Here is a 25712-nt window from a genome sequence, read left to right as displayed (position 1 = left end):
AATTGAAGAATATTTTTATCTAGTAACTGATCTTGGTGAAACTTTTCCAGAATTGTTTGAAATTTCAATGAATATTGATGCCTGTACGTATCATGTCAAGCATCATGTTTCAGTAAGTTCTTCTTTTGTCACAATAACGTTCAGATTAATTAACCATTATCAGAACATTCAAATGCCAAATAATGCAACAATTATTTGTTGGTCCGGGGTCATTCCATTAGTTGTCTAGTTGAGAAAAAGATATATGGGAGAGACAAATGGAGAGAGGGAAGGATAAACATTTCGGATTACAGGGTAGAGATGGGTTAGGAAGAGCTCAGTGACCGCAATGTTGAAGTGACAGTTTGTTAGGTCCCAAATCTATCAACCCGGAATGAAATACCAACGCATACACACAATGACCTAGACAACAAAATAATAATAATAATAATAATAGTGTTAAATAATGATAATATTAAGTAATAATAATAACAATAATAGTAATAATAACAATAATTCATGATTAAAGTTATTGTAACAGTAGCTTCAAAAATGGTAGTGGTGGACAAATATGGGCAAGACAGTAAGGAGACAGATGATTAATTCTCCTCATTGATAATGATGCTGCTGAAGGAGGACACTTTTGAGGGTAAATGCTGGAAGTGGTCACTCCAACTCTGCTAGTAAGGGTGGATGGTCATTCCGGATATAACAATGAAAATGATTGTTCTGAAGCAAACAATGAGGAGAAGGTAATGAATGGAATCTAAGGTAAAATGATGGATGGTGTTCATTTCAAGTATGGAGTGGAGGCGGTCGTTGTTCTGGGTACTCAGAGACACAAAAATTATATGACAATCGATACTATCATTTTTTTCCTGCTTGCATCTATCTGTTTTTCGATCACTATATAAACAAGTTTCGTCTAAATTTCTTCCACCCTTTCTTTGCTGTTAATTGCTTATCGAAATAACTGATTGAAGAACTCAATTTATGACATTAAAAGAATATCTGTGATGCAAACTTTCCTGCCTTTTTCGTTTTTGATATCCAAGAGAGACTTATCCTACTCATTTATGTAGCACAGGAAGAGAATTGTCCATCACTGACCAAATGTTCCGTACTGAGTAGCATAGCATAGGTTCATAGCATTAAAGTTGTTTGTACTTACTTCCTGTCACCATATTTACCAACGGATATGAAACAAGAAGGCATCGTTAATGAATGCTAAGAAGTAATGTTAATAATACGCATGATAACGGCTCCTTTTGTTCTGTACGTTTAATTTAATTATCAGCTGCTTTTTCTACCTTGTCTCTCTTTATATGACAGCCATCGGTAACAATCAAAAATTGTGATCGTTCATACCATTTCGGATATCAACAAAAGATGAAAGTATAAGCAAATATCGGAAATATTTCAACGTCATAAAATAAATCACACATTGTCGTGGGTGGAAGAGAACCGATTTCTGGGATTACTAAAATTGATGCAATTGCTGCAGTGCATTTCTATAAACTCCTATAATTACATTTATCTCTGTTAATGAAAGCTGTTATTTAATAAATTAGAAAGATGCGATATTCTGGAGCTAGTAATGTTTATTTTCCGGAATATCCATTTATAGATTTATATTGAGAAATGAATCATTTTATAACTGCGTCACATATTCCCTGATGATTATACATATGCAGTTTTATCTACGTCGTATCATAGGTACTGCTGACAGATAGGAAGATCATTTATGCTGTTAACTTTGTGCAAACGATTTGTATATGTGATCCCATTTTTCCTGATATGCTTCCCTTTTTTTTTTTTTTTTTGCAGTTTGAAGCGATCTGAGGAGCAGCAAACTTCATCCTAAGCTTTACATTACCTTATTCCTTTGCTGCTTTCCGTTTTCTTTTCCTGTTCTTTTGCTATCATGGAAAAGACTAATAGCAATAGCAGCAACAATAACAACAGCATCACTCAAAACGGTCACAATAACAATGTGACAAACAACGGTGGTGGTAACAGTAGTAACACCACGGAGAAATCAAGCAATCAGTCGGATCAGTTATCTGGTGGTTGGGAACGTGTTTCCGAAGAACTTTCCGACTCACAGGTACTAGGTTTTTCTTCTGAATCAAATTTTCTTTTTACAATTATCTTTATAAAATCTTGCGAACAGCTGCTATCAATGTATGTTATCAAATTTTTCATAAAATAATTCAAAAACGTTTTTATCAATATGAGCATTTCGGAGCAAGGTACCTGATAGATGTAACTGACTGATTAGAGTTCTCACGGCTAAAAAAGAAATTTCACATATGTTTACTTGAGAACTATGCAAGGATTTTTCGTTTACTTACGATTTCCATGAACAGTTTTCTAAAATCTCAGCCATTCCGCATAGCTTAATACCGTCAGTTGCTTTCTTATCAATATTAAAATCCGGAAGTCTTGTTACAATAGATGTCGTTTTCCGTCACCTAAACCTAAACCATTATATACTGCTCAGTTCTAATTCCCTCAATTACATTTTTATCTAATGACCAATTGCAAAGACTTGAATGAGATAAAGTTTTCAAGAATTATTTTTAATATTTTGAAAGTTTTAAAGCTTGAAATGAACCTAAAATTTTCTTAGATTTATCCAGAAATCTGCTGTCTATTATATATCACATAACTGAACGATTATGTCTTCATCAACACCTCTGTCTACTTTGTCTATCTCCCGCCTTCTTACTCTGTTCGAAATGTTCGAAATTGTCGTAATTCTCGCACTTTTTTCAAACTACTTCTACTCTAATCATCAATTCTCATTTTTTCAATGTTAAATTTTCCATCCAGATTCTGATTCCTTTTAAATTCCTGTTTTTCAAATTCACGTTTGTGATATGTACTTTGATAACTGTTTTTTTTATCGGATGAAAAATGGAATTTTTTCAATTTTTCAATTCTTATATTTAGAAATAATAACATTCAACTTTAATAAGTTATGCAAAAATTCATCTTTGCATTATTTTGCTTCTCTGCTATTGTCTTTGGACACCGCACTTTTATTGCATATTTTGATGTCGGTAACAAATGACTTTTATCTGTATCAGGAATTTGTCGCGCACTGTTGGACTTAGAGGTGGAGTGAGAGTTGTATCTTTGTTCCAGATCAGTGGCAAATGAGTGCGTTGAAGTGTATAAGTATGCATGCAGATCGGAGGTGAAATGAGATTGAAATATATTCATTTTCAAAATTGTTCAAATAATCGGCTCCTCGAACACGTTCTCGTCTTTTTTTAATTCAATGTTGTCAAAATTAGTAAAAAATGGTAGTAAATTTTGTCATTTTAATGAAAGTTGATAATTTTTGATTTAAATTACAGTTTAAAGACTGTACTAGTCCGACCGAAATTCCTTTTATTGTACCGCATGAAAGTAATCGTTGTTAAATGGCAACAGTTTAGATAAAAATTATCACGGATGTGTTAGTAAGAGATAAAGCAACAGTGATTATAATCGGAATGTGATGATAATCGTATGTTAACGATAGGGTCCATTGATGTGTTTGTCATAATTCATGATAATAATAATGTTGACGACTTCATAATGAGACACTGGTAGTGATTGATGACAACTTTTGTCAAATTCGGTAGCCGTGTTTGATAAACTGAAATGACAGCAGTACGTCGGCTTTATCAATTAAATTTTCTCTTGTTCTATGCATTTAGAAACCGATTTCTTTCATCATTACTTCAGATGACTTATTCCACTTTCTTTTTTGTCCAAGTATCCTTTCAAACTAATTTCTTTTCTTCAACTCAAAATTGGAAGCATCCAAAATCTCACATTTTAACCACGGTTTTAGTAGCGTACTCTAGAAGTGCCTGAAAAGTGACGATAACCACTACTACTACTATAATTACTACTACTAATACTACTACTTATGAACACATCACTCTGTACTTGTTACTACTTAATATTAAGGGAGACGAGCATCACTCTTGATGATTGTGTGATACTGCTGCTGTGTGTATACATGTGTTGTATAGATAGATATATGGTCATGGTGATTTGCGAACCCCTTCTAAAATGATTTCCCTATTTATGGGTCAACAGATTTCTGCGTACAATTAGGGAGGGGAGAGGAAGGGGAGGGTGAGAGCAACAACAAGAGTTTTGAAATGAGAAAGAGGTGGGGGACATAGGGCTCTTTGATCAAGAGTCACATATATCTGCAGGAGATAAGAATCAACAGTGAACCGTTTCTAAAATTTGCAGCAACGATGTTACCAAGGTTGCTCCTCTTGTACCAATGACTGTTTGTAATAAGAATCGGTTCGTTTCATTTTCCACCTTCCTTTTTTGTATCAGCAACCAGTTTTAGTCCTAGTTGAAATACACTGTTGAAACACGATGCATCCATAATGTCCTTTCGGGACCATCTCGGAGTGATGATTTGTCGTTCTAACAAATTATTTGCGAATTACATCCCTCCTTTCAGGATTTTTTGAAGACATCAAATGGTTTCTTTTTTTTTAAGCAGAAAAAAAAGAACGTTATTTTCAATTCCATTTTCTATTTTTGGATAAGTTTCCAAAATCAACAGTAAAAAGTTACATACTTACTGCATGAACCTATTGTCTTTTATTTATGGTAATTTTTTTCATTTCTGTAATTTTTCCAATTTAAATAATGTATTACAATTCAAAATTGTCACCATGGGTCGTCCTGATGAGATTTCAAATTCTCGAAGTTGAAAGTTCGTAAAAAAAAGAAAAAAAAACTCAACAGATAGTGGAAAGGCTCATACAAAATGACCTTGTATCTTTTATTCCAAATATTGTAGCTGGAAACCAAAATTGGGTTTCTGGGTGCTTGGGAGGGGACGAGTTTTTAGGAGTTGTCGGGAGAAAGGCCATGGTGTGATGGGTGTTGCGGTAGGAGAGTTATGACAGTTGAGAGGAGGAAAGGAGGAGATGAAGACGGAAGTTGAGAGTGTTACAACTTAGATACGTCATAAATCACCAATATTACGCAATCTTCCCTTTTTCTGGAAATTTTTGTATACCTGGGAAAATTCTCAGGTGAGCATGTAGCAAGCAATTTACTCATCTAAACTTTTGAAAATATTACAATTTTGATTCACTAAAAGTATGTCCAAATAAGAAGTACTGATGAGGAGCAGTAGATAAGAAGCACTAGGACACAGTGTAGTAATTTGAAATAAAAAACATAGTGTACAATGCGTACTTCCAGTAACCTTTAGAAATAAATGCATAGCTAAAATTAATTTTCATTTGTGCTTTTAGCTTTTGATTAGCTTGATCAGCTTTTTCTTTACTTTTTCGACTGGTGATTTTAATTTATAGTAATTTATTTATTTATTTTTTTTTTTTTTTTTCACTTATATTTCTTTAGACTTCTTTCATATATTTCAAGTTTGACATAACTTTTAAATAAAAATTAACTTAGTACAGTTGTATCATGTCAACTTAAACCTGAACTAAAAAGTGATAATTTGGAAATATTTGGAAGTGGAAATACAGAAGTTGATCATTCTTTAAGAGATTGTTATCTGATGGAACCATTGGAATCACCATCACATATATTACATTTGGCTCCCGTCTCTCAGCTCTATTCGCCGGATGAGGGAGGGAAATGATGCGCTGTTCAACCTTCTCCGGTCAATTTTTTCATGTTGATATTAGTCTTTTTTGTTCTTCTTACGCCATTCAATTTCTTACCTTCTTTTAGTTTCATTCTTTGTGCTCTTCCGTTACCGATCATATCTCCTAGTTAACATGTTTTCTCCATACTTTTGAAAAAGGAAGAAGGAAGAGGACTATCTATCATTTCACACTTTCCTCACATTCCTGCTTTATTATGTCACAGTTTTTAGTCTTCATAGAAATCTTCAATTTTATTTGAACTTTTCAATCGTTAAAATTATGAGGCTATTCAGTTCTGGTAGTAGCATCATTGTGTGTTGAGCATTGTCGTGCACAGGACTAACAAACTGAACTGTTAAATCTAGTGGACATTTAAAGCTATCCGGAATATTTGGATATGAATTAATAAAAATGCCAAATATGATTAAATTATTCGAGTTCAAGTTTTTGTTCCTATAAACTTCAATTTTTAAACCAAATCATCGATTTCGCACAGCATCAAATGAATTGAAAAATGAAGAGAAGTTGAAAATCGAGATTGGAAAATAAGCAGTATTGACGAAGCTTCTATGTAAATTGTTAAAAAAGCAATCAAAAATCAAAACTACATATGTCAATGTTGTTTTATTACTTGTATGTTTGATAACATACATAACTAATAACTGGAAATTGATATTTCAGTCAAACGGAAGTATGAATTCATCGGGTGAAGTGCCATTTTGGCGAGATCAGGAAGAAATTGTCATTACCGGCATTTCTGGTCGTTTTCCACGCTGTGAAAATGTTCAAGAATTCGGTGACTTACTGTTGGCTGGTGAAGATCTTGTCACCGAAGATAGTTTGCGTTGGCCACCCGGTAATTTCATATTTTATTTCTTCCTATTCATAATTTGCACTGAATATTGATAAGTATAAAGTGTTCAATAGCAGTCAATTTCTGTGTTAACAATATAAAATGACATTGCATAATTGCTTCATTTTCAGGAGTATTCGATTTGCCTAAGCGCCATGGAAAATTGAAAGATTTAAAAAAATTTGATGCGCAATATTTTGGAGTAACGCCAAAGCAGGTACATAATTTAACATGTCTGGACGAAAAAGACATTAATTAAATTCAAGGCTTAGTGTATACAGAACAATGTCTACTTTTTTTGCGGTTCATTGTTTCTGGTTTTTTATCGATTTACCGATCTTTTACACTTTTTTTTTCTTTTTGGAAATATTAGTTTTCAACTGGTTTAGGCTAATTATTTGGATCCTCAAGTACGAAAATTATTGGAAGTAACTCTGGAAGCGATCATCGATGCTGGTGAGCGGAATAGACCTTTATTATCGATAATGGTTTACGTTAAAAATCACATTTTGTGACCACATTAACAATATGCTAAAAAATTCTGAACAGTTCTGAAAATATTCTATAATTTCTGAATCAGTTAGTTTGTGTGTTAAATTAAGCAGCAAACAGTGTATACTTATAAGTTGCATATGAGGCGGTCTATGTTCTACGTACTATACCGCTCTACCTTAAGCAACTAACTTTCTAGCAATACCATAGATAAGTCAGTGTGCATATATTCTTCTCACTTATGCATATTTTGGAGAATCGTTTAATGAGATTATTTCTCTTCGTAGCATCATTCCTTATGGCTTGATGGTGTTTTTTTGTTGCATGTTGGTTAAAAAAGTAAACGAAAACAAAAAATAGGGAGGAGAAAAAGTTCAAAAAAGTATGCGAAAGTTACTTGATACCTTTCCAACCCTTTCACAGAGAGTGGTAATAACTAGAAATTGATAAGTCAGATGTTTTTCTTCTTCATTCGATGATCTTTAATGTCGAAATCTCAGTCTTTCTCCCACCATCAATCTGTAAACACATTAAGGGAAGACGTCATGATGACGCACCCTGTCTTTTCCGTTCTCACACCTCACACGACGTTCCGACCTTAGGACCATAGATCGTTATGGATTGTTGCAACCAGGTTGGCACATGAAAGAGTAAAGACGAACTATCATATTAAAGTACGGCACTGAGCCATCTTTCAATGTTTCATTACAAATGAGTAATGTTCGAAATATTGTGTGTAGAATGAGATATAAATAAATGTTTGAACATAAAACTGTCAAAATTTGCTTTTCGTCTTAGATCCTTCAGGTCTTCAGGTGTAACAAGATGAGAACAGTGTTTTGGTCCTATTTTAGAAAGACTTTAACAGATCATTCAGTTTGCTTAAAAACAAAGATCAAAAGGGATACAATCACTAGTCTCATTTTCAAGGATGATTTTTCCACGATGATACTACTTCCAAGTAGAGCGTATAAATGCATTTTGCATAAATCACGTTTGAGATAGTTTATCTTCAACTTACTCTGATAAATTATGTCAATTATCAATATTTAATGCATTTAATGGATATTGAAATTGATTGTTAAGCCAGTTTGTCACCTACCGGAAAGAAGAGGCAAGTTGGAGAAGAGTTGTATTATTTATAAAATAAATTGTCAATTACTTCTCATGAGACAGTAACAAAACTTTTTTTTTATAGATTGCTTTTAATTTTTCTTTTTTTTTTCTTGACCTTCAACAAACAGTAATGGCGGTACTATCACGCGCTAAAGTATGGCCTAGTTGTTAGCATGTATTTGAATGAAGTTTCGTTTTTTGTCAAGAAGGGCATTTTTAAATTCAAAATTCTGGAAATTAATTTATTTCTGTCTAAAATGATGATAGTTTTGAGCATTAACTTATATGCAGTAGGACTAATCAATAGAAGTATTATTGTTTTCTCGAATATTAAGTCAATTTCCTTCTTTTTTTCGTCAGTCTCCATTAACTTCATTTAAATCCAGTTTTTAAGTTCATTTGATGGATGTCGTAATTTAAACTTCTGTTCTCCTGTGCATTTTTTCCTGATTGCTGCAGAATTTAGATTTAAGAAACAAGATTCGAAATGCATGCATTTTAAGTCCTGAAATCCTAAAAATTCGAGACTATGCTAAATTACGAAAACATCACTTTTAATATTCTGAAGGAAGGAAGGAGATGAAAGGTATTTAAATAATAGCGCCTTTTCTCCTAATCGTTTGTTCTACTGTGTTAACAGTGAGAACTGATAAATGATAAGGACGGACTTTTGCGCCTTTATCACAGAAGATGCAACTCATCCAATTCTGAATGATATTTAAGATGCATAGTGGCTGAGTGTTAACTCTTTCATCCATCCATAATGTCTACCTGCAATATCTTAACAGTGCTTCAGAGAACTGGGTTTGCACTAAAATTGAAATCAAATTGTGGAAGGGAAGAAAAAAAAAGTAAAGGCATGTTCATTTGTACCTTACTAAAGCAATGCTTAGTAATTTGGTGCATTTCAGGTTTAAATCCAACGGAACTCCGTGGTTCAAGGACAGGTGTCTTTGTGGGTTGTTCAGCTTCCGAAACTGGTGGAGTATTAACTCAAGATCCGGAAACCGTTACTGGATATACATTGACAGGATGCGTGCGCTCAATGTTCAGCAATCGGCTTAGTTTTACATTCGACTTGAGAGGTTGTGAACTTCATCATTTAAGGAAAACTTTTAGCGAAAAAATTCCTTCGGCGCTAAAATGTTATTTGCTTTTGTCCTGTAACTTTTTCAAACAATTATGGATTATTCAAATTTAGTAAATGCTTGTTTTAATAAAAAAAAAAGTATTAAAAATCATTTTAAATTATCTCTATTACCAAATTGAAGGAGATATGACTTAAATACAGGAATATTGAATGTTGGAAGTAATATTAAACTAATTTGAAGTCAAAATCTTCAAATCCTGACGTACCAATATTATGCGTCTCGAAAGTTGTATTACGTGATACAAGTAAACTGTAAGTTTTATGTAAACTAATGTTGTTTAGGACCGTCTTTCTCCGTGGATACGGCTTGCTCTTCATCTTTATGTGCGCTACAGCTAGCTGTTGACGCGATACGACAGGAACAATGTGATGCAGCAATTGTAGCTGGCGCTCATCTGACTTTAACACCTACAGCAGCTTTACAGTTCCTCCGGCTTGGCATGCTTTCCGATAAAGGAAGCTGCCGTTCGTTCGATGCTTCGGGTACCCATTTAGTTTTACAACACACCACGCACACACGTACAAAAGTCAAAGTTCCGAAACACTGAAAAAAAAAAAAAAAAAAAATTGAAACTCCGAGATTGTATGACTGTAAATGTGATATAACTATGAAGTCTCTAAAATAGTTTCAGAAGCTTTTTGGCTAATTCAGTGTCCCTTTTGTAAAACGACGACATATCATGCAAAACGACGGAAATTGTTACATTCTCAAACGATTCTTGTTAAAGGCATATTTTAAGGTGATGGATATTGCCGCACGGAAGCTATTGCTGCAATATTACTACAGAGGCAATCGGCAGCAAGAAGAATTTATGCCACTGTTGTTCATGCAAAAAGTAATACTGACGGTTACAAAGAGCAGGTATACTACAGATTCTGAATTTATACATAAAAAGGGGTTTTTTTTTTTTGATAAAAAAAGAGTAAGTGTAAGATTTTTCTGAACTAGAATTTGAACAAAAGATTAGCAAATATCCAAGTAAAGAGTCATAAATTTTAGGGCATTACATTCCCATCAGGTGAACGGCAAGCAGCATTACTAGAAGAAGTATATCGTGAAGCTGGTGTTGATCCTAATACAGTGACTTACGTGGAAAGTCATGGGACGGGTACAAAAGTTGGTGACCCTCAAGAAGCAAACGCAATATGTCAAGTTTTTTGCCAGAATCGGTAAGCTAGTAAAATGATGATATTTTTGATGATAGTTTCTATTTTTCAATTTGGAAAAATTTTTTAGGAATTCTGCACTTCTTATCGGTTCAGTTAAATCAAACATGGGTCATGCAGAGCCAGCATCTGGTCTGTGTTCAATTGCAAAAGTTCTAATAGCAATGGAGCGTGGCTTCATACCACCAAACTTGCATTATAATGAGCCTAATCCATATATTCCTGGCCTTACTGATGGTCGATTGCAGGTTACAATATACAATTTTAGCAGCTTACACGTTTATTGAAGCATAATTATCATCATATTCCATTGCTTTCTTTCGTTTCTTTTCCATCGTATTATGTACGATTGCTACTTTAGGTCGTTACCGAAAAGACACCATTTCAACGTGGTTTAGTTGGTATCAATTCGTTTGGCTTTGGTGGTAGTAACACTCACATTATACTTCGGCCAGCAAATCATTCAGAGCGTAAACCGGCACCAACAACGTTTATGAAAATCATTCCATATTCTGGAAGAACAGCAGAAGCAGTAAATAATATTCTCGACTGTGTCTTAGCCCATCCAGAAAATGCTTACTTGCAACAACTACTGGCAAATCAGGCTAATTTGCCAGCCAAAGATACACCATATCGGGGTTATGTGATTATTAATCGTGATAAAATCCCTCATCCACCAGATGCCAAAAAAGATCCAGAATTGCCACCTCTTCGAGATGTACAAAAAATAATGATCACTGAGCCGAAACAGATTTATTTCATTTATTCAGGTAAGTCAGTTTTGAGTGAAATAGTTAGCTCAGCTCATTTTTTGCTCATAAGCTATTCATATTGATTCCTTAGTTTCATTTCTAATTTTTGTTCAGGTATGGGTAGTCAATGGGCCGGTATGGTCAGGCAGCTTATGTCAATACCTGCTTTTGATGAATCATTGAGAAGTTCCAGCGATGCTATCGTTGATTTTGGTGTCAATGTTTACGAGATGTTACAGAGTGATGACCCAAGCTTTTATAAAAATAATACATTGAACTGTATGCTCGCAATTACTGCCATACAGGTGAGCAGCGATTTATATGCTACCAGTATGAAGTAATTTGTTCTCAAAAATAGTAAATGATCAAAGTCTTAGCTTGTATTTTTAAATCTAGCTTTTTTTTTTCTTGCTTAACAACTTTGAATTCAGCTGCAGCAGCTTTTAAATTTTTTCTAACTTCTAAAATTTAATTTTATATGACAAATGAAGATGGAGGTTTTATCTCATACATTTTACTTTTTGATGTTTATATCACCCATCCATATGAAATGACCCCTATTTACAAGCCAAAATTGCTATTATTTTTCCAGATTGCTTTGACAGATGTACTGTTTCTGCTGGGTGTTATGCCAGACGGAATAATTGGACATTCCACAGGTGAAATGTGTTGTGGATATGCTGATGGTGGACTTACACGTGAACAAACGATGCAATTGGCTTATCACCGTGGTCATACAATAATGAACGCAAATATCAAAGGTGGTATGGCTGCCGTAGGATTGTCATGGTGAGATTTCGCTATTAAAACTTCATAAAAATTATAAATTTGAAAGCTTTTTTTTTTTTTTTTTTTTGTTATTCCGGCATTTTATATTTACGAGCGGGTTGTTGTGAAACGTTTTGCAATTCACATACTTTTCTTGCCTTCATGTTTTAGTTGATACATTAGCAAAAGAATGATTCACAAACTTATAATAATCTATTCTGGAGTGAAAGTCGAGGCCAAATCCAAATTATTTTGATAACTTATTGTATAAAAGGCCCGTGAATCGATAGATTTTAATACTACCCAGGCCTTTTATTACAAACAAGAGATTTAAAACTTTTGCATATTATTTACTACCATGTTTACATTAAATTGCTGTATGCCATTTTTTATACAAATTCCCTCCAAAAAGTTATATTAAAAAGAAAAAAAAATTGATAGATGTTTTGTAGAACGGAAAAATAATTTCGATTCAGTTTTAAGATTTATTGTCATATATAGTATAATGCGATCAAAATAATTTGATTCAGGGAAGAGGCCGGAAAACGATGTCCAGAAGGTGTTATTCCAGCCTGTCATAATGCTGCTGATTCAGTAACAATTTCTGGTGACGCTGAAAAAATTAAGGAATTTGTTGAAGAGCTGAAAAAAGAAGATATATTCGGAAAACTTGTCGATTCATCAGGAATTCCGTTCCATTCACCAGCTATGCTTAAGGTATTTACTTTCCCGGAGTATTTACTTTTACCTCTTCTTCAGCCATCTAACGGCACATTTCACATACACGCGTTGGTTAGGATTTTTGATGCTCAAACATCGTTGTACTAAATCTTAATCTCAGGGTCAGCAACAGATGTAGTTAATTCTATCATGCTTGCATTAATAAGCAGGTATATCATCCATTAGGCCCAACATAATTCTTCAAAACTGAGATAGCACTTCCAAGGGTAGTTTTATCGGTCTACTAAGGTTATAATGGTACATTATTTCAATTTCAAAAAAAAAAAAAATTCCACAAATTTCAGGTCAAAGATAAAATGCTTAAAGCAATGCGTACAAGCGTACCAAATCCAAAACCGCGATCCTCGCGCTGGATTTCAACCTCAATTCCAGAAAGTAATTGGGAAAATGAACTGGCGCAGATGTGTTCAGCTGATTATCACACTAATAATGCTGTGAGCCCAGTGCTTTTCTATGAAGCACTTCAAAAAATACCAGCAAATGCAGTAACAATTGAAATTGCACCGCACTGCTTAATGCATTCAATTCTTCGTCGTTCGCTGCAAAAAACATGCACCAATGTGGGTTTAATAAATATGAAAGAAAAAGATCGCGAATTGGAATCATTTTTACAGGTGAGAGTTGTTTAACATAAGATTTTTTCAAAAATAAAATGCTCCATTTATTGTTTTAAAAATTGAAATGTTGAAAATTATGTCGTAATAAAATACTATCAAATAGTTAAGAACTAAAAAAAAAAAAATAAATTTCCATTTTAAGTCAAATTTGCATATTTTTGCTATGGTGATTGCATCAGTTGTTTTTAGAAGTATTTAGCTTCATTCCGCTCTAGGCTTTGGGAAAGATTTACCAGACAGGAATAACCATCCATATCGAGGCCTTGTATCCAGCTATACAGTATCCCGTACCGATTGGTACACCCATGATATCTCCTATGTGGCGCTGGGATCACAGTCAGGATTGGCCAGTTGTCGACGGTAAAACGCTTTCAGCTGCAGGTGGTAGACAACTGCCAGCATCATACTGTTATACGGTTGATCCGTTTGCATCTGACTCAAAGGTATGTTATACTTTTTTTTTGCATGCAGATTGATTAGCAATTATTATAGTCCAAAATAACTTATTTAAGTAAGAAAAGAGCTGGAAGGTACGGATAGTGTCGCAGCAATTTAAAAACACTAGTTCTTACTTAAATAATAGTTGCATTAATAACACAATGGTGATTATGCTAATACTAATACTACTACTATTAACAATAATAAATAAATAATAAAATAATAAACAATAATTATAATTATAATAAATAATAAGACACCAGGAAAAAGGAACTCATTTGTTATTTTTTTTTTCTTTTTCCGTCTTGGAAAAACCTTAGAGAAGTGAGATAACAAATTTTTGAGTCCAAAACAGTTAATGAATTGGGAAAAAAGGTCAAGAAAACATACTTTATGATTTGCTATTGTCAGTTAATGGACAAACAATTAATATAGTATTACTATAACGGATAAATGAAATGATTGCTGACACTTGTCGTCCACTGACTAATTGTTTACTATAGCTTTACTGGATTAGTTTAGGAAACATTTTTGCTTGATCACATCATTGATGGTCGTGTACTATATCCTTTCACTGGACATATGGTGCTGGCATGGAAGACTATAGCGAAATTGAATGGTGTGGATTTCCTGAAGACACCTGTCATTCTGGAAGAAATCCGAGTATACAGTGCAACAATTGTAACCAAACCAAGTCAGAAATTTAATTTTTGTATGAATGATGTTGCTTTCTAGATAAGTTGTTGGAATTCTGTGCAAGTTCATGTTTAGAATAATGAGATGAGATACTAGAAATGATCATTTTACTTTCAGTTCGTTTGGATGTCATTGTAACACCAGGAAATGGATACTTTGAAATTTTGGATGGTGATCAGCTAGCAGCATCCGGTTATATCCGTATTGTTGATGAAGATGTGCCATTTTACTACAAAAGTATTCAAGAAATTCAGACTTCTGAAATTGCAGAACGGATCGAATTAGATACAGAAGATGCTTATAAGGAATTTCTACTTCGTGGATATGAATATGGTCAAGCATTTCGGTTTGTATTTTCCTCATTTGCTTCTCGGAATGAATTTATAAATAAATGAATCATACCTGAATATTCTGTCATCTAACTCTGGTTTAGTTCCCAATAACACTGCAATGGCAGATATGATTTCGCTTCACTTTTTTGAGAAAAATTTTTAATTGAAAGTCCCTATTCTTTCATTGTTTCCGTTTTTTTTTTTTTTCCAGCGGAAATGTTACATTCAGTTGGATTATTTTATCGTAAAAGCTACAATGAAGACGAAAGTTAGTAGAGAGTGTGAATTATGCATTTTTGGAACAGTTGAAATTTTCGTAACAATTCAGACATTAAATTTTTTTTTTTTTTAGTGGAATATATCGAGCATGCAACAGTGGAGAACGTGGAATGCTCTACTGGACTGGCAATTGGGTAACATTTCTGGATTCACTTTTACAAACAGCTTTGCTCGCTGAACGGGCCGATAGTCTTCGATTACCAACTCGAGTGCGTTACTTGCGAATTGATCCGGTTAAACATATGGAACATATCCAAGAAAGAGGTAATTTTTGTCACTAAAAATTAACATTAACATTAAATTAACAGCTGAAAAGAGAGAGAAAATTTTTTCGAGTATAACTTTAAAAAATTTGTCTGTTTTGTTTTCCTTTTTAGTCATTTTTTTTATTCCAAATTAATTAATTTTAGATGGTATCCAAGTAATTGAGTTGCGTAATGATGTAGCAACTAATGGTTGCATTGCCGGTGGTGTTGAATGCTGTGATCTGACGGCACATACAGTCGCTCGTCGATTACAGTCTTCCGGACAGCTTTATTATGAGAAAATTTACTTCACCAAACATTTCGACATGAAGTAAGTTGCTGGAAATCAGGAATGTAACAACTAAAAAGATAGATAGTGGAAAAAAATATGTACGGGAAGGATTTGTTCTAAAGGGTATCGTTGTTCCATAGTAGCTATTAAATTATTTTTCTAGTTGACATCAGCGCATCTCTCAAAAAACCAGTCAATATAATGATCTGTTAAAATTAATCTACAAAACTGATCATCAAGTAACTCTGTCGAAACAAGTTGATCGTATGGAATTAAATAAGCAGTATTTCAGTTTCAAAACTAGTATCAATTTTGATAATGTTAATAGTTTTTATTTTCAGAGCTTTCGATGAATTCCCGCAGATTCGTGAAGAACTGAATGCTTATCGAGATTTCCTTCGATCATTGCTGGCCAATGGTTTAGCAAAATGGGAGGTTAATGGCTGTTTGAAGGAATTAACAAATGGTGCGCTCCTTTCGGGTGCTGTTCGTAAATTTACAAAGTTCATGAATCCAGTTAGTGAAACGGAACACAAACGATGGCTCGATGATTCGCAGTTTGTTATTCCTCTTATTAAGATTTGAGTACAGAAAAACATTAAAAAAATCTGTTCTCTCTGGAATTTTATGTTTTATTTTAATTCAGATCACCAGTTGCAACAGTTTTTGATGAAATTTTCGCCATCGAAATTGGTAACAATCCCAAAGATTTTGAAAATAAAGTAGCAGAAAAAATGCAAAGTATGTTGAAAATCTTTAACGTAGATCGATTGTGGAGCGCCGCTATTGTTCATGACAGGATTTTGAAAACAATTCAGGTATGTACCCCATTCATTGGTTATATATAAATTGCAAAATTTTGTAATTGTAAAGTTTGGACTCTGAAGATCTATTGTAAATGGAAAACCTACGAATATGGAACAGTAGCATTTTAGAATTTTCAATATAAATTTCTTGCCTGTGAATGTGAATGAATCATCTTTTTCAGGATACATGCATCGAGAATTCAACCGGACATAATTGCAAAGCATGTGCACTGGAATTCAATTCAACCGAACAGCTCAAATTTTGTGTTGACGCAGTAAACTCACATCCGCTTTTGGAAGTTGAATGGTTGTGCGTTGGACCCAAAGTGGATGATATGGATGAAAGCACCTTGGTACAACTTGGTGTTAAAAAAGTAACAACTGTTTTAGATGAAAAACAGTTCGTACCATCTGCTGAAATCAAAAATTGTGACATAATAATTTTGGACAAAATACTATCACAGTAAGTTGAAAGTTTCAATTTTTTTTTCTAAAGTGCACTACTCCAGATTTATTTCTTTATCACTTTATTCACATATATAATTGCTATTTCCAATCACTCTTTTTCTGGAAAAGGATTTTTTCTGGATTTCAAATTTACGATTACTAGGTGACCTCTGTTCGGAGAAAAGTAGAGAAGGAATTAACTTTGCAAAATAATTTTTCATGTTTGCTGGCTACATACATATTAGTTTAAAAAACAATGTCAAAAATGCAGAAGGTATAATTTAACTGATTGGAAGGACCAGAAAGTGTTATGTGTTTTGAATAATGATGTTTGAGATATCTTATAGATAATCGGTATCACTTTACAGAGTTTACTAAGGCAATTCAAGAGACTTTGTTATAATTAATTGATAAAAACGAAAGTGTGATTTGATTTTTAGGAAAAAAGACGTAGTGCGGTACCTGTCAAGGTGCAAAGAAATGTTACGTGATGATGGCTTCATCATTTTGGTCGAGACGACATCTGACTATGAAATTGCTCTCGCAATTCAAGGTCTTAATGCAGAAACGATAAGTATCAGTGATTCTGGACGTATCTACGGTGCTTATTTTACACATGATCAGCTACTGAAGTTATTTGAGGAATGCGACTTCCGGCTCTGTAATTATCAGGTGTCTCTTTCATGTATTTTAAAGACAAGAAATTTTTGATGAATTAAACATCAAAAGCTCTATTCGTTGATCTTTATAGAGTGATCCTTCAATGATGACCACAATGTATGCAATTCGAAAAATTCCATCGCAACCTAGAGAGCCAATAGTGATTGATGTGGATGACATTAAAGAATTTACCTGGATTGAACCACTGCAAAAAGCAATTGAAGAACGTTTAAACGAGCCAGATTACAAGACCATTTGGCTTACCAGTACAACAGTACGCAACAACGGCTTACTTGGACTTGCTCTTTGCTTCAAGCAAGTTTTTAACACTAATTTCATCTGCTACAGCATATGAAGCAATTCTGATTGAATAATTCTAAAAATTTTAACAGCGTTTGACAGAACATCTAAAGTATTGTAGTTCAATTTATAAAAACTATTCATATGTTTGCAAATGTAACAGAACGTAAAGCTTTGTAATTCACTGCATAAAGCGTAAGTGAGTGCGATGCAAGAAAGCTATTTTATGAACTTTTCTGAAAATTTATAATTTTTGGTAAATTTAAAAAAGAAAAAAACATACAGAGCATAAGAAAAGCTTTTCTAAATTAGCAAAAATTGTTCTCAAACTCTCAACTAGACGTAGATATTCCATCATTTTGATATTTCAGAGTAGATGCATTCTCATCCTAATTCTTTAGTAATTATCTAAGGTCGATGGTGTCATTGGATAATTCATTATAGAAATATTTATCTGGGATGCTTCCGCTTATATCACAGAATCTATATGAAATTAAAGAATTATCGTTTAAGTGAAGAAAATCTGAAATCAAATCGTTTTCGAACTTTGATTGATATGAGTGTCAAGAAGGAAAATCGCACTGGTCCAGCACAAATTGGGATGGAACACGAATCCGTCAAACAGTTGGTGAAACTTGATCTCCATGCTAACAATTATCGTGATGGTGTATGGGGCTCTATGCGTCATCTTGTTGTTAAAGATGGTAGGCCTGATTTGTTGTTGTTGTTTTTTTTTTTTTTTTAATGCTTTTTGGTAGAATACTTTTTGAATTTATTTTCGAATTCAATTTCATAAATTACTTTATTATATTCTATTGGGCATTTGTATTAAAAGAAATTGCAAATATAGGAAGCATGGAATGAATTGGATCAAAAATCAGTTCAGGCAAAACTAAATTCAGGATTATCGTTTGAAACTGAACAATGAAACGATGTGTATTGATCGGCGATGAATAAATAATTTGATCTTTTAGATGAAATGCATTTATATAAAGATGTAGAACATGCTTTCATCAATACTTTGATACGTGGCGATGTTAGTTCATTGACATGGTTTGAATCGCCGAATCAGTTCTTTGAAGATACCTGTCAAAAAAATCCTTCGCTTGAGCTATGCAACGTCTATTATTCAGCTATTAATTTCCGTGATGTTATGCTCGCATATGGACGACTTCCACCGGATGCTATTCCAGGACAGGTGCTCTACTTTATCCATTATTAACAATAAAATGTTATGCAATCTACCGAGTCTACCTGTTTTTAATTCTATTCCTCAAATAGCAAAATTAAAGACCATAGAGGTTGTTGATTTCCAAACTTTACAACAACTAAATAGAAGTATGAAGAAAAATGATTCAGAATTCAGCAGTAGAGCATACCGATAATGATATCACATATACCTTACCTTCACTTCTTATCACTTCTCTTGTTATTTAGCTTCTTCCATTTCGTCCATTTTTTTTTTTAAAATAATTGAGTAATAATAATAAGTTTTGAATCATCATCCAAATTATGCGACCGGTAAATTAAAGTTGAATAATTTAGTTCGCCGATCGCGAATGCTTGTTGGGTATGGAATTTTCGGGAAGACTGAAGGATGGTACTCGTCTGATGGGTATACTGCCAGCGCAAGCTTTAGCGACCTCTGTAATTGTTAATCGTGAGTATGCCTGGACCGTTCCGGACAACTGGTCACTAACGGACGCTGCAACTGTACCAGTTGTATATACCACTGCATACTATGCGCTTGTGATGCGTGGCCGTATCAGACGGGGTGACAAGGTTAGTTATAAGAAGGAAGCAGGTACTTTATTACCTTCCTTAATAAAGAATTGAGGTTGTTATGTACCACTGAGGGTTGATGGTGATTTTTTCACTTATATAATATGATGTATATGAATTTTAACTATATATCTGATCATAAAGTATAGCTGATTGAGTTACCCGTTATTCCAGATGATAGTATAGTATTAGTAACACCGTCTCTTGAATACCTTGGTAAACAATGACGAGAATTGATAACAATTTCATATTTAGGTTTTAATTCATGGAGGTTCGGGAGGTGTTGGTCAAGCTGCAATTTCGGTTGCCTTATCACGTGGCTGTGAAGTTTTTACTACAGTCGGAAATGCTGAAAAGAAAGCATTCTTACAGAAACGGTAAAATATACTAGTTGATTTAGTTGTTAATAGCAATTTTGCATTTCAGCATTATTACATTTGTACTTGGTTGTTTAAAATTGAACTTAATTGAACTGTGAACCCTGTTACCTTTTGCAGTTTCCCGCAGCTAAAAGATAGACACTTCGCTAATTCACGAAACTCCGATTTTGAACTTCATATCAGACACCAAACAAGGGGTCGTGGTGTTGATGTTGTACTTAATTCATTAGCTCAACATATGTTGCAGGTATGATTGGATCCAATTACTTCTCTTATCTTCAAGAATGACATTTTCATCATTTCTAATATACATCTTTTTGCTAAACTAATTATAATGATAATGAGTTATATTATATGCGGAATTGTATCAGTACTAAAGAGCGTAAAATGATAGATACGGTGTTGGATGATATGTTGATGAATCGTTAAAGATAAAGCAACTTTAGGCTTCTATTCGATGTCTTGCTCAAAACGGACGATTCTTAGAAATAGGTAAAGTAGACTTATCGCAAAATTCACCGCTTGGTATGGCGGTGTTCCTCAAAAATATCACTTTCCATGGTATACTTTTGGACGCAGTGATGGATCCGAGTGTCGGGAAAAAAGAAGATTGGCAGGTTTGTGTTGTAGAAAATTGAAACTTTTTTCTGAAATGAGGCATTAAAAAGTCGTACAATTTATTTGTCAAATTTTATTTCTCTTTAAAACTCATCGAAATGAAAATTATGTTGAATTTCAGGAAGTAGCACGCTTAGTCCAGGATGGAATCAAAAGCGGAATTGTACAACCGCTTTCGTACACCACATTTTCAAGTGAAAAAGCTGAGGAAGCATTCCGCTTCATGTCGTCTGGCAAACACATCGGGAAGGTGTGATATTGATTTAAACATTTATGACATTTGCACACCTTATAGATTGATAAGAATTATTCCAGTTTTGATACCAGCAGTAGATTCAGGTATATTTGGAGCCTGCCTGGAAGAGAATCGGAATAGAATAATTTGATAGCATTATATAACCAGAAAAAGTGCTGAGTGAGAGGTTCGAAAAAAGAAGAAACTTTTAATATGGCTAAGTGAGTAGTTATCAGTCATTTTCAGGAGTGTAAAATTTGAATATTTTTAAAATTCAATGCACTAGGAGAGCGTTACCGATTGTTAAATTTTTTTTCTCAAAAAAAAAAATTGTTGTAGCATGGACTGTTTTCACATTTAGGTTTTAATGGAAATTCGACGAGAGGAACCAGAAAGAGTGTGTGTACCATCGCCAATTAAGGTACGAGCGATATGTCGAACATTGTGTCACCCAAATCATGTTTACCTCATTACTGGTGGCCTTGGTGGATTTGGTTTGGAACTTTCACAGTGGCTTATTAATAGGGGTGCTAAAAAGTATGTGCGTAGAAGAAGTTATTTCTCGTTTTTTTTTTATTTAAATTAAAAATAGTTTAAAAAGAATTTACATAAAGATAGAAAATGTTTTTTTTTTTTTTTTTTTTTTTTTCATTAGTTTAAATTTTAGCTCTAAAAATCTTCTGAAAGAAAGCCTGAAATGTATCTTGTGGCTCTGTGAGAATAAACTAATATATTATTCGATGTGACATGCATAAAAAACTTCATTCTATATGCTACAGATTAGTGCTAACTTCTCGAATGGGAATCCGAACAGGCTATCAGGCTCGTTGCGTCCATTTTTGGCGTCGAACGGGTATTTCGGTTCTTGTTTCAACGCTCAATATCGCTCATCTATCAGATGCCCACGAACTGATATCACAGTGCAAAGCATTAGGTCCAGTTGGCGGTGTCTTTCATCTTGCTATGGTATTACGCGATTGCTTATTTGAAAATCAAAATGTACAAAATTTCAAGGATGCTGCTGAAGCAAAATACTGGGGAACTCTGAATCTAGATGCTGCAACCAGAGATGCATGTGGTAAAGAACTTAGGTGGTAAGTTTACTCTTATTTTAACTTTTTTTTACAACTGGTATTTTTGAAAGTGTTTCGTACTCGTTTAAAAACTATTCGCTTATACCAGTCGAACTTTGAGCTAATGTTAACATTTTAAAACAATTTGTGTACATTCATATTTTGTATTTTGTTCCTTTCGATAATTTCAAAAAAGAGCTATCATTATACAGCATTCCTTTTCAATATTTGAAAATTCGCAAATCCGAATTGTTCAAAACGATAAATATTTTGAATTGAATAAGGAAAGGAAATGTCGTGTAAAATTCTCTCAAATTTAGGTTTGTCGCATTTTCATCAATCACTTCGGGACGTGGAAATGCTGGACAAACAAATTATGGTTGGTCCAACTGTACAATGGAAAGGATTATTGAACATCGTCGAGAAGATGGTTTCCCGGGCATTGCAATTCAATGGGGAGCTATTGGTGATGTAGGAGTTATCCTGGAAAATATGGGTGATAATAACACTGTTGTCGGTGGTACTTTACCACAACGAATGCCTTCTTGCTTGGCTGCTTTGGATTTATTCTTATCCTGGAATCATCCTATTGTTGCTAGGTTTTCATTAGACCCATTCCTGTATAAGTTAATTATGTGCAGTACACAATGCTTATTTTTGTCTAAATTTAGATTAAAAGTTAACTTATTTTGGCAAACAGTAGTTATGGGTGTGAATAATGCAGCGCAGTTGAATCCAAATGTTTACTGAGATCACTTTGAGCTTCTATTCACTTATGGATATTGAAATTAAGCAAGCTCTTCTTTCAACTTTAATTTTAGTTACATCAAGGCGGATATTGGTGCTAAAAAAGTGGGAAGTAGTGGGAATCTGTGGCAAACAATGGCACATATTTTGGGTGTAAATGATGCGGCGCAATTGAATCCAGATGCTTACTTAGGTGATTTGGGTCTTGATTCACTTATGGGCGTTGAAATTAAGCAAGCTCTTGAACGAGACTATGACATCGTTTTGTCAATGAAAGACATTAGAACGGTGAGTTTCATCTAATACTATTGTAATATGTAGATTTTTAACTTCTGATAGTATTTCCAGTATTTTTTCATCTTACCTTAGCTAGCCAAACTCAAATGAAAGTTTTATCACAACTGTTCTAAGAATAATGAAGGTATCAATACACTTATGCATAAAATCTGTAACTTATAATAATGTATAAAATATAAACTTATAATTCAGGATAACGTTCCTTAATATTAAAAAAAAAAAAAAAAAAATGTCGTTGATTTGTTATTTTTCTAAAAATTTCAATGTAACGCTTTTAGCTAACGTTAAATAAGCTTCAACAATTGGTAGATTCCGGTGGAACAACTTCAACGGTGTTACAAACAACTGAACTTGAATTGAAAAAAGAAAGTGAGAAGGAAGCTGAACAAAATACTGTTGAACAACTTGAAAGGCAAATGAATCAATTATTTAAGTAAGTTTTTTTTTTTTTTTTTTTAATTTGCTTATTCCCGAAATGACTGTCTCCAAGTTCTTCAATTTTAGACATCATTCGCAGTAATTTTCTTCTGATTTTTCAAATAACACTATGTTGTAATTTATTTAGGATGAGGGTGGATGTGAACGACCTTGAACCGATGGATCTTATAATAAAATGTAATAAAGTTGAAGCTGGGCCACCAACGTTCTTTGTGCATTCAATAGAAGGAATTGCTACACCGTTGAAGAAAGTTATGTCGAAGTGCAACTTTCCAGCATATTGCTTCCAGTCAACTAGAGAAGTACCACAAGACTCAATTGAGAAAGTTGCGCAGAAATATATATTGGTAATGTTTAGAAAAATTATTAGTACTGATATGCATTGATTATTACTGTATATATATCGTAGATTAACTATTTCAAATGATTGCTATCTATATGTGACAAATTTTTGTGTAGGAAATGAAAAAGATACAACCGGAAGGACCATATCGAATAATTGGTTATTCTTACGGTGCTTGCATTGGTTTCGAAATGGCAACAATGCTCCAGGAAAGTGATGGTGCCAATTCCGTTGAAAGACTTATACTACTTGATGGATCTCATCTTTACATGCAAACTTATCGAAATGTTCGTAATTTCTTTTTAATTTTCTGCTCATTTCTAATTTTTTTTTTTTTTTTTTGCTTAAATGATTTTACAATGGATGAAAAAAGTTCTATGAATTAAAGGTTTATCGAATGGCATTTGGCGTGACCGGTGATACGCTTGTCAACAATCCGTTGTTTGAGTCTGAAATTATGTGTGCTATGACGCTGCGTTTTGCAAATGTTGATTACAAAAAATTCCGAGTTGAATTATTACAACAGCCAGGATTTAAAGCACGAGTTCAGGCAAGATTTTTGCAGTGTTTCTGTAACTTTAGCATCTCAACATAATTAAAATTACGCGTCTAAGTTCTGAACTTTTTTTAATATTTATAGTTCACTAAAGCTTATAGTTTTTTTTTTTTTTTTTTTAGAAGGTTGTAGATACGGTAATGACAACAGGCCTCTTCAAATCAGCTGATACCATTGATTTCGCATGCTGTGCAATGCGTTCCAAGTTTGTCATGGCTGATAAGTAAGTTATTGCAATACATTCATCTATCGTGACAAAATGCTAGGGCTTTTTGATGAACTTTGCACCTGAACAAATATCGTGGATTTGATAATATGATGTAATATGATGATTGCTCTAAAAATAAAAATCTCACAACTAAATCATTTAATCATTTAGGTATAAACCAGAACGAAAATTTAAAGGACTGATAACTTTGATAAGAGCAGAACAAGGAGCAGCGAGAGAGGAAGATGTTGGATCTGACTATGGCATTTCACAGGTAATAATGACTAGCTTCCTAAATAGTTCCAGTTTGAAGTGCTTTGTAGTGTTAGATGTTTATCATATCAAAATTTAAGCTGAAGAATGGTGAAGTGGTAAAAAACAAAGCAGAATGATTATTACAGGTATCCGACGAGAACAAGGTATACATTGTGGAAGGTGACCATGACAGTTTTGTCCAAGGGAAAACTTCTGCAAAAACGGTGAACATAATCAATGACTTGATTGCAGAAGCAAATAAGAAGGCTAAAAACGTATAATGTATTATTAGAAGGTATGTGTGTGTGTGTGTATGAAAGTAATGAAATCATAATTGCCACTGTTATGGTAATTATAATCATTGTTGTAGCCGTGACCATAATTATAGCTGTAACAGTAGCAAAAATTTTCATAACTACGATTACAGCTACGTTATGATATTGATTTTAATTGCAATTATGATTATGGTCATTGAATGCAAGTACTATCTTGAAAGTAACCGTCCATAGCTACGGATACGATCACGATTATGGATTACAACTATAATTGTGATTATGATTATAATTAGGATTGATGTTATGATTAGGATCGCAGCTGCGACTTTAACTATGCCTAGGAATTATGATTGTTATCGCAATTATAATGACGATTTTTAACCACGATTATGATCAATATTATAAGTGCAATTTTGCACATTCCTCTCGTCTCAATTTTTGCAACGAGTTTTATTTCATTCAAGATGTGTAAATATTTATATGTGCATTTTGATCAGTTATATATCATGATGCAAAATAGGACTGGATGTTTTAGCTAGCTAATGCGCCATGAAAAAATCACTGCTACTTTCACAAAAATTGTTATCATTTGGATTTTCCATCAAAGAGAGAGAAAAAAAAAAAAAAAAAAAAAGAAGGGACCATTTGACACGGTTTTATGAGAACGAATAATAATACCCCACCTCGAGATCATTTTTTTTTCCCGGGAACTTGATAGGTGCTC

General features: G+C 33.6%; 1 protein-coding gene across 2 annotated transcripts; it reads left to right on the top strand.

The window, feature by feature from the left end:
- Positions 1 to 1903: 1903 nt before the first annotated feature.
- On the top strand, positions 1904 to 24994 carry Bm3778 (the record flags this gene model as incomplete). Of its 2 annotated transcripts, XM_043073104.1 has the most annotated exons (42): positions 1904 to 2086; positions 6312 to 6486; positions 6615 to 6700; positions 6873 to 6939; positions 9003 to 9176; positions 9524 to 9724; positions 9982 to 10103; positions 10242 to 10411; positions 10479 to 10656; positions 10770 to 11178; positions 11275 to 11465; positions 11753 to 11949; positions 12459 to 12645; positions 12954 to 13283; positions 13502 to 13729; positions 14247 to 14418; positions 14538 to 14766; positions 15105 to 15295; positions 15442 to 15607; positions 15910 to 16125; positions 16215 to 16386; positions 16557 to 16837; positions 17262 to 17493; positions 17573 to 17796; positions 18295 to 18485; positions 18756 to 18979; positions 19327 to 19563; positions 19819 to 19940; positions 20061 to 20190; positions 20390 to 20560; positions 20683 to 20811; positions 21158 to 21333; positions 21576 to 21890; positions 22190 to 22468; positions 22691 to 22904; positions 23192 to 23346; positions 23479 to 23698; positions 23811 to 23981; positions 24083 to 24244; positions 24373 to 24473; positions 24630 to 24732; positions 24860 to 24994. In XM_043073104.1, 42 exons carry the CDS (start codon positions 1904 to 1906, stop codon positions 24992 to 24994), a joined length of 8016 nt encoding a protein of 2671 aa, XP_042929038.1. The 2 variants fall into 2 exon arrangements, with proteins under 2 accessions (XP_042929038.1, XP_042929039.1); XM_043073105.1 differs by lacking the exon at positions 1904 to 2086 and having other exon boundaries at positions 6324 to 6486.
- Positions 24995 to 25712: the final 718 nt, after the last annotated feature.

The sequence above is a fragment of the Brugia malayi genome (assembly GCF_000002995.4).
Source record: "Brugia malayi strain FR3 genome assembly, contig: Bm_v4_ChrX_scaffold_001, whole genome shotgun sequence".
NCBI classification, from domain to species: domain Eukaryota; kingdom Metazoa; phylum Nematoda; class Chromadorea; order Rhabditida; family Onchocercidae; genus Brugia; species Brugia malayi.
The sequence above is the reverse complement of the archived record's forward strand: the minus strand, read 5'-3'. Positions and strand labels throughout refer to the sequence as shown.